Source organism: Clupea harengus, chromosome 3 (assembly GCF_900700415.2).
Source record: "Clupea harengus chromosome 3, Ch_v2.0.2, whole genome shotgun sequence".
Taxonomy (NCBI): domain Eukaryota; kingdom Metazoa; phylum Chordata; class Actinopteri; order Clupeiformes; family Clupeidae; genus Clupea; species Clupea harengus.
In genome coordinates this window covers 8,356,397-8,366,384 of record NC_045154.1, presented here as the reverse complement: position 1 = coordinate 8,366,384, position 9,988 = coordinate 8,356,397, and the positions used below count along the sequence as shown (strand labels likewise).

The 9,988-nt window shown below is 42.2% G+C and overlaps 2 protein-coding genes across 2 annotated transcripts; both read left to right on the top strand.

Annotated features, from left to right (window-relative positions):
* The first annotated feature begins 299 nt into the window (after positions 1-299).
* On the top strand, positions 300-1,429 carry LOC105905549 (cholesterol 25-hydroxylase-like protein 1, member 1). The gene has a single exon (XM_012833561.2). The coding sequence runs from the start codon at positions 300-302 to the stop codon at positions 1,173-1,175; it is 876 nt and encodes a 291-aa protein (XP_012689015.1). The 3' UTR covers positions 1,176-1,429.
* Positions 1,430-8,624: 7,195 nt separating this feature from the next.
* Positions 8,625-9,754, top strand: LOC105903249 (cholesterol 25-hydroxylase-like protein 1, member 1). Its single transcript, XM_012831343.2, has one exon. The coding sequence runs from the start codon at positions 8,625-8,627 to the stop codon at positions 9,498-9,500; it is 876 nt and encodes a 291-aa protein (XP_012686797.1). The 3' UTR covers positions 9,501-9,754.
* Positions 9,755-9,988: the final 234 nt, after the last annotated feature.

Genomic DNA, 9,988 nt, shown 5'->3' with positions numbered 1-9,988 from the left:
AGTCCCAAACATCAGGATTTAAGTGGATTTTAGTAATCCTCCCTGGACTTACCATCGAACCTGGGTCACACATAGATGGGCTGGGGAGGGGGGGGGCGGGGGAGGTGTGGCAGGCTGGACGGAAAATGCTGCATCACGGCTGTGCGAGGGCTCTTGGTTCTCCTGTATAAAAACGTCCAGCTCCCTCAGTTCTTCATCAGGCACACCACAGCAGAGAGACCAAGATGTGGAACACAACTGAAGACAAGATGTGGAACACAACTGAGAACAAGATGTGGAACACCACCAATCGCACCAGCATGTGGAACGCATCTGAGCTCTCTTTGCAGCTCCCCACCCGCCGGTCCTCTGACCTGCTCCTGCAGCCCTTCTGGGATTACCTGGTCTTCCAGCACTACCCCCTGGTCTCCTCGCCCTTCTTCCCCGTCGTGCTCTCCTTCGCCAGCTACTTCCTCTTCAGCCTCCCCTTTGCAGTCATTGACCTCCTGGGAGAGAATCTGCCCGCTTTCCACCACTACAAGATCCAGGGCAACAGGCGCCCCACCGTGCACATGATGATGCGGAGCCTGGGCATGGCCGTGTACAACCACCTGGTCTTCGTGCTGCCCACCGTCATCATCAACAACGTCTTCATGCCTCCGGCCCCTCTGCCCCCCATGGCACCCACCCTCTGGGAGCTCTTCAGCGGAGGACTTGGCACCCTCCTCATCTTTGACACCCAGTACTTCATCTGGCACATGGCGCACCACAAGAACCCCCACCTCTACAAGTGGGTGCATGCCATCCACCACGAGTACTACTCTCCCTTCTCCTGGTCCACCCAGCATCTCAGCGCCATGGAGCTGATGGCCGTGGGCTTCTGGAGCAACCTGGACCCCCTCATGCTGACCATCCACCCTCTCACCACCTGGGTGCTTATCGTATTCAGCATCTGGCTGTCCGTGGAGGACCACATTGGCTACGACCTGCCCTTCTCCCTCCATCACCTGGTGCCTTTCGGTCTGTTTGGCGGTGCCCCGGCTCACGACATGCACCACCAGAAGCCCGCCACCAACTTTGCACCTTTCTTCAGCCACTGGGACAGGCTGTGTGGCACTGAGAGCCACCTGGAGAAAAAGACTGACAAACTAGGAGAGAGTGAAAAGAATACTAAGGACAAGCTGCACGCCATGTAAATACTTTACATTTTGTAATATATGTCTATATTTTTACTCTGCAAGTGCAATGGCATGAATGACATGTATATTTAACAAGCTATTTTTGTATGAACAGACTATTTTGCCCTTTTGTATCCTTTGTATATCCCTTTTGCTGTATATCCTTTTGTATATGCAACTGATGTTTATATTTGAAGATTTATATGTGAACAACCATCTCCCAAACTACAATAAAATGTCTTTTAATAAAATACATCCAGTTTTATACTTCATTTACAGCATATTTTTGTGACAGAAGGGTTTTAAACTATTCCAGTGGATGGCAGCACACTCAAACACCAAGTATAGCACCAAGCACCGTTTAGCTGATGAAGCAAACCACAGCACAAATTACACTCCCTCAGTTACAGCAAAGAACTGAACATCAGGTATTACAACTACTTACACAACACTGTAATAATGTGTAACTAAGAGGATTCAACATCCTTACCTCCAGTCTGTCAGTAATTAGTTAATATTGCAGAATATTACGAACATAAGTTGTATTTGACCTCCAAATCCGTCATTAAAGATTAAGCACTTGGGCAGAAAAGTTTTGAAATGGTTGAAGACTTATATGGTCACTTTGAGCGGACACAGACAAACTCAATACAAGTGCGCTCCTAGCACTTTGAGCAATCGATAGAGTGCCTGGCTGGTGGTGGAAAAAACATGGCAAGATTTGTACTGCCTGAACCTGGAGTTTCGGCATTACTTTTCAAGTTTTTATCATTGTTTACACACTTACAGATTGAAAGCATGTTACTGAAAACTCCAAGTCCCAACTTCATACAATTCTATGCATAAGACATACCAATCAAATAAGACATACGAATCAAACATTTGAACTGCTGTGCCTGTCCATGCACAATTTTGAGACATTAAATAATTTTTGTAATTTGTGTTTAATTGTACGAAAAAAGTGAGTCATTATGTGTAGTCAAAAAATAAGTAACATCAGAGTTTTGGGAGAAACAGATTAACAAAAAAATGACTGAGTTAATATATAGGACCTCAGTGTTCAATACACACACAGGGAAACCACTTCAGATAGTCCATAATGGACATGGACTGCTGTTTCTTAGCTAATGTGAGCTGATTCTGAATGCATTGCCATGGCAACTCAAGTCATATTACAAATATCTTATCAAATGCATGCATTTCTGTCATCACTTCTTCATTAAACAGTTGTTTGGTAAGAGGAAGTAGGCAGGCTGTACTTTTCCTATCAATGTTTAATAATTTCACCCAATAACATCTGTTATGCTCTATTAGCTGTAAGGAAGAACCAAGTCAGATGATGCTTATTTTTTTTCCATTTGTCATTTTGTCACTTATGTGCAGCAATCTTTCTTTATCTGCAATAGATCGCACTGAATTATAAATGCTACAAAGAACTTGTAGTAGCATTTATACCCCCCTAATCAACTAAACTGGACTAAAATCTAAATAATATATTAAATAATATTCCCTTACACCTAGCCAGGCAGCCCCTCTCCCTCTCTCTCTCACTCTCTCCCTCCCTCTCCTCTCATATCACATTGCTAATGCTTATAATAATACTGATAAAATGGCCATATTGCCTACTGTAAATCTACTACCCAAAGGTATCTCCTTATCTGTTTCTGAAATAAATGTTCAAAATGAACAAAAATGTTCTCTCTCCCTTGTAGCATGTTCCAATTGCTGATGGAAGTGGAAACATTGCTCCTCACCCCCACTACTCCTCAACTACGCATATGGACAGCCAAACTCTACCCACTCACTCTGTTCTTTTTCTTTCTCTCCTAATCCAGACTATCTTCGCTATGGGACGCTGCTGTAGTCTCTCCACCCGGTCTACCCGTAGAAACCCTCGGCCAATTGCACCCACCGCCACGCACTGCCGTACACCTACTCTACCTCATACCCTATGCTAGCATTTATATACAATATATAATATTGCCACCATCAACATGTTTCTCTGCTCCTACTCCCCTTACCCCTGTAACAGTAAACCTTTGAGCACAGTGTATACCCACTAAACTGGTCTTGTTTGTATCATGTATTTACCACCGGATGTCTGTATATATATTATGTACACCTACCAAATGCAGGATATGTACAACATCTGTTGTTTCCCATCCCCTTCTGCCACACAACCCTCCCCCATCCCCCTTTCCTATCTCCACCCGGCCGACCTCAAGCAGATGGGTCCCCCCTTATGTGCCGTGGTTCTGCTTAAGGTTCCTTCCTGACTAACAGGGAGTTTTTTCTTGCCCGTGTTGCCAATGGGCTTGCACTAAGGGGGTTCAGGCTCTGGGCTCTGTAAAGCGCCTAGAGACAATTGTATTGTTATGGCGCTATATAAATGAAATTGAATTGAATTGAATTGAATTGAATTGAATTGAATTGAATTGAATGTATGTCTATTTAATGCTGTTATTGTTGTTCCATTGTTGTTGCTTGATACGAGGCAAAGCATCCTCAACAAATGCTACTACTATTAATAATAATAATAATAATAATTGAGTGACCAGCCAGCTATCTTACCAAATAATTAAGGGGATTGGCTGTGTGTATAAACCAATGACATATGAGTCATGTCACATTCATTGTCAGTACTTGGTTCTGTCACTTTAAAATTAGATGGCCCCCTCATAGTATGTACTACTGTCTATGACTATTCTACAGTCATATTACCAATTGCCTGAGCATGCGATACATGCTTGAACACCAACACTGTCAGTGCTACCACATTACTCTGGAACACATCTACTAGGTCCCACACTCAGTTGCTTCCTGGAGAAGAAGTGGATCTTCCTTGGATGGGAGGGTATGCAGTGGTAGAGCCCACCATGTCAAATATGGAAGAATAGTGGGATTGTCACAGTGGGTCTTCTGTTTCAGAGAGGAGGGTACTATGGTCTGAGGCCGACCCGAGGTATGACTTGGTACGAGAAGAGTCATTTTGAGTGCATACAAAAAAATGTCAAACCTTTTAATCAGTATGTTTAGTACAAGATATATATGATGTGGAATGTGTGCAGAAACCTGATGTGTATCTGGTATTTTCTTGGCAGGCAGCTACACAGAACTAGGCTGAAATGTATTGTTACTTGTTGAACCCAAAGGCCCTGCAGGATTATCCACAAAGCTCAGAGAGGCTCAGGTTTGTGCTACATTATGTGAAATTACACTTATGGGTATGCTACAGCTCTGCAAACGTATTTACAGGACAGGACAGCCAGCATAAATCAGGATCTGAGTGGGTAATTTCAGGGATGAAATAATAAGTTAAGAAATGGTGAACTGGCTTCTCAGTCGAACTTCTATCAAACAAAACTACAAACAAACTACTATCCAAAGCTAGGATAGCAATCTCTACATTCAGGTACCAATAAAATAGACACTCCAAAAATATCTTTGAGTCCCAGGCTAGCAACTAGCTGTCATCACAGACTAAAGTTTTCAACTCTCTGACCAATCTGGTCAGAAAACTCCATATCTGGCAATTACTTTGCATGACCAAGTCTGGTGGAACTGCTACTGTTGTTCACAGCACTTTTAAGTGGCACAGTAATAAAATACAATGTCAGACCTGGACATTTGTATTCGTATATAGAAACATAGCATATTTCATAAAATGTCTTATAAAAATAAAACAGCATCTGTGTAAGAGTATAGACCAGGAAAATGGATGTTACAACTCAACAGATAAACTGTATAACTGGAGCGATCAAAATACAATAATGTTAAAATAATTAATGCATACTCTTGTTGAAATACTGCACAAACATGTTTGATATCTCTCCAATGTTCTCAGTTGGATGCATTTTGCTGTAACTAATGAACTGCCGTTGAAGCTTCCTCAGCTCAGCCATGTTGAGATTTCTGGTCAGCTCTATGTATGACTTGCAGTTAAGGCAACAAAGAGTTGTAAGTTGTTCGGCATCATCTACCAGGCATGTTTTCAGCGCAAGGCCCACACAAACACACACAGACTGAATGCAGAGGCAGTACTTATGAATACTGATAATGTGTCACTGATTATGTCTTATCTATGCTGCTAACTACTCTAAAAATCGCTTATATTAATGAATTGTTTGGCACAAAAAAAAGGTTGAACATTACTGCCTCCTAATGTATGCATTAATTCACACCATGTACATAATCCAAAAAAGAAACGGAAAGCGACTGACTGAGCCTGCAAGAAGCTGAACAATTATTCGGACAGAAATACTAGGTTACACACACCCACACACACCCACACACACACACATAGGCGGCGTTATAGCTATTAGCATTGGGAGGCATTACGGCGACTGGGTTGTAGGCCAAAACTTAGATGATGTGATGCCATGTTATGCCGCTTGTCTGGGCTGCTTGGACGGCTAAGCAGGAAATGGCCGCTATTGCCTGAAACTTCAGTAGAGCCACAAAGATTTGTTGACCCATGTATTTCCTTGGTTTGCCAAGTTCATGGGATTTTGTCCAATTCATGTTTTCACAATCAGCACACACCATCAGGCAAACTTTGTCCTCTTTTCAGTGATGAAAGACCAATTATTGTATGCTGCCTTTTGAAATTCATGTATGTCACACAGGACTTTCACACTAACTACCTTTGAGAACAGTATGCAATGTTATACTGGCCTTTAAAGTGTGATCTAGAAATCCTTTTCTTTGTCAACCACATAGTTACCTGCCCCCACCCCCACCCAAAAATAATTTTGCTACTAGTTATTTTTGTTATTAATATTTTTAGTTATTAATGTTCTCTGTTGTCACTGTTCATGTTCCAGTTTGTCTAATGATGGACAGAAAATTTACTTGACCTGTGTGTGCATTGCAAAAGCACCTAATCCACATGTAATGGCCTGAATGTTGTGTGTAGTTTCTGAGTGTGTGTGAATGTGTGTGTTTGTATTTGTGTGTGTGAGTGTGTGAGTGAGTGTGAGAGAGAGAGAGAGAGAGAGAGAGAGAAAGAGGAAACAGTTATAATTCCGGTTGAAGGTCAGGTTGATTAAAGCCTTTCATTTAAAAAATGACCTCAGAGCAGAAAGCTTTATTTGCAAGAATTGTATTGTTGCCTTTTGTGTTACAAAGAGTAAATAACATTGTATTGGAAATTTGACAATTTGAATGGCTGACAATTTGAAGAGTGTTCTGAAATAACATTGTATTCACTCTCTTTGTCTACCTTTGCTGGCAGCCCTTCAGTAATGGTAAGCCATGTTTAGGCTGCGGCGGTATGATGACAAGGTCAGCTCAAGGCAGTCATTGGGAGGGAGGTCTAGGTTGCAGGAACAAAGTCAAACTGAACAGGTGTGTCACACACTGTCGTACATAAAAATATGAAACAGTCTAAAGCTTTTGAAAAACTACACAATGACGGCATTGCTTACACCGTGTCCTTGACAGGAATGATCAGCAGAAGTATGCAAGCACAAATAAAATCATATCCAGGAGAGCAACCAGGAAGAAGTGACTTATTCAAAATTCAACATCAGCACTGGAGTTGATGGCTGGGTTTCATTTTGCTTTGAACCATTACAAAAGACTATTTTTTTGTCAATAAATCTTAACTTCACCACTTGTGTGAATGTGCTCTTGCTTCCATGATCTTGATGCATTCATGTCTTCAGGCTTGCAGAGCCAAACTAAAGATGAATTTCTGCAAGGAAATGAGAATTGTGATTGCTCAGCAGTAGTAGAGGATCACTAACAGTTACCGCACCGATCAAACATTGGACATTTACTGTGCACTGGTTCAATTCCTGTGCCTGATCTGTGTAGTTGCAGTTGAGTAAACAATCTTCTTGTGGTAATACACCATTAGTTTAAACTGTCAAAATCTTTAATAGGATTACATTTTTAGTACATTCAGTGCAGCAGCGCTTAAACTGATTGGGGTGCAGTCATGATGGCTGCAAGGTTAAGCAAATACAGGAAAACAAAGTCTGGAATTATGCAAAGTTACAGAGAGCTGAGGAAACAAGGGAGATTTGTTAGCAGAGCGTGCAGGAAAGCATAAAATGCATGTCAGATACAGCTGGACATTTGCATTATTGCACATTGTAAGGGCAAACACTGATAAACAAAGAATGACTTGTCATTGTCATAAAAAATAATCTTCCTTTTTACAAATATCAGAAGAACTTTTCACAACTATTTACAGCAGAATGAGGATAATATACAGTTGACAATATTTTCTGATTGATGGATTGAAGACATATCCAAACTTCCCTCTGTAAAAATCTCTCTAAGACTATAATATGTCAACAAAATGAAATGAGAATTTGGAACCTGGCCGTCTCCAGTGCTGAAAATCTATGCAAATTAGCAGATATTTAATTAGATAATGCTTCTTTTGCATATTTAACTCTCCTATTATATTTGGGGGGTCAATTTGACCCCATTCAATGTTTAACGTCTCTAAATAAATTATTGACATAATTTTTTTTGCTTCATATTTAATGACTTTTCCTAATTTAATGGGGAAAACTGGGTAAACACAAAATTAACATGATGATATGTTTTCAATGTCCTGTACACATGCTGTACGCATAGGTGTTGTTTGGGGTCAATTTGACCCCAGGCTGTTTTAATTGTATAAAATATATACAAAATATCAACGTTTTTCATCACATTGTTACTATTCTTGATAACAGAAATGTTTTTTTATTCCAAATGTTATAGATAACAACAATATGTACTTAGAAATAATATGAAGCCATAAAAACACCAGAAGGACATCTCTTTCCAATTTTAGGTCAATCAGTGAGATTTTATGGTGATCTGCATATTTCTCCATAGTCGCGTAACATGTATTCTGGATGTATAAGGGGGGTGGATGGGGGTATTGTTTTATTTAAAGGGCTATTTAGGTAGTCAACAAACAAACCTAAAGTACCTGACACATAAACTTGGGTAAACTTGCTGGGGTCAAATTGACCCCAAGGATGAAAGATGTTAGTAAATTTGAAGGTAATAGGAGGGTTAAACCTAAAAGTTCAGAAAACTTGTAACGCAAATAAATTGTCTTAATCTTAGTAATAAACTGGGGAAATCTCAGTGTTTGAAAAAGAAAAGAAAAAACTAAAACAATTAACAAAGGCAGAGGACGTTTGGGTAGTTTTGAAGTACCAGTCCCAAACATCAGGATTTAAGTGGATTTTAGTAATCCTCCCTGGACTTACCATCGAACCTGGGTCACACATAGATGGGCTGGGGAGGGAGGGGGCGGGGGAGGTGTGGCAGGCTGGACGGAAAATGCTGCATCACGGCTGTGCGAGGGCTCTTGGTTCTCCTGTATAAAAACGTCCAGCTCCCTCAGTTCTTCATCAGGCACACCACAGCAGAGAGACCAAGATGTGGAACACAACTGAAGACAAGATGTGGAACACAACTGAGAACAAGATGTGGAACACCACCAATCGCACCAGCATGTGGAACGCATCTGAGCTCTCTTTGCAGCTCCCCACCCGCCGGTCCTCTGACCTGCTCCTGCAGCCCTTCTGGGATTACCTGGTCTTCCAGCACTACCCCCTGGTCTCCTCGCCCTTCTTCCCCGTCGTGCTCTCCTTCGCCAGCTACTTCCTCTTCAGCCTCCCCTTTGCAGTCATTGACCTCCTGGGAGAGAATCTGCCCGCTTTCCACCACTACAAGATCCAGGGCAACAGGCGCCCCACCGTCCACATGATGATGCGGAGCCTGGGCATGGCCGTGTACAACCACCTGGTCTTCGTGCTGCCCACCGTCATCATCAACAACGTCTTCATGCCTCCGGCCCCTCTGCCCCCCATGGCACCCACCCTCTGGGAGCTCTTCAGCGGAGGACTTGGCACCCTCCTCATCTTTGACACCCAGTACTTCATCTGGCACATGGCGCACCACAAGAACCCCCACCTCTACAAGTGGGTGCACGCCATCCACCACGAGTACTACTCTCCCTTCTCCTGGTCCACCCAGCATCTCAGCGCCATGGAGCTGATGGCCGTGGGCTTCTGGAGCAACCTGGACCCCCTCATGCTGACCATCCACCCTCTCACCACCTGGGTGCTTATCGTATTCAGCATCTGGCTGTCCGTGGAGGACCACATTGGCTACGACCTGCCCTTCTCCCTCCATCACCTGGTGCCTTTCGGTCTGTTTGGCGGTGCCCCGGCTCACGACATGCACCACCAGAAGCCCGCCACCAACTTTGCACCTTTCTTCAGCCACTGGGACAGGCTGTGTGGCACTGAGAGCCACCTGGAGAAAAAGACTGACAAACTAGGAGAGAGTGAAAAGAATACTAAGGACAAGCTGCACGCCATGTAAATACTTTACATTTTGTAATATATGTCTATATTTTTACTCTGCAAGTGCAATGGCATGAATGACATGTATATTTAACAAGCTATTTTTGTATGAACAGACTATTTTGCCCTTTTGTATCCTTTGTATATCCCTTTTGCTGTATATCCTTTTGTATATGCAACTGATGTTTATATTTGAAGATTTATATGTGAACAACCATCTCCCAAACTACAATAAAATGTCTTTTAATAAAATACATCCAGTTTTATACTTCATTTACAGCATATTTTTGTGACAGAAGGGTTTTAAACTATTCCAGTGGATGGCAGCACACTCAAACACCAAGTATAGCACCAAGCACAGTTTAGCTGATGAAGCAAACCACAGCACAAATTACACTCCCTCAGTTACAGCAAAGAACTGAACATCAGGTATTACAACTACTTACACAACACTGTAATAATGTGTAACTAAGAGGATTCAACATCCTTACCTCCAGTCTGTCAGTA

Excerpts from the sequence above, each read along its gene's own strand:
- LOC105903249 (XM_012831343.2), top strand. The coding sequence starts at position 8,625 with ATGTGGAACGCATCTGAGCTCTCTTTGCAGCTCCCCACCCGCCGGTCC.
- LOC105905549 (XM_012833561.2), top strand. The coding sequence starts at position 300 with ATGTGGAACGCATCTGAGCTCTCTTTGCAGCTCCCCACCCGCCGGTCC.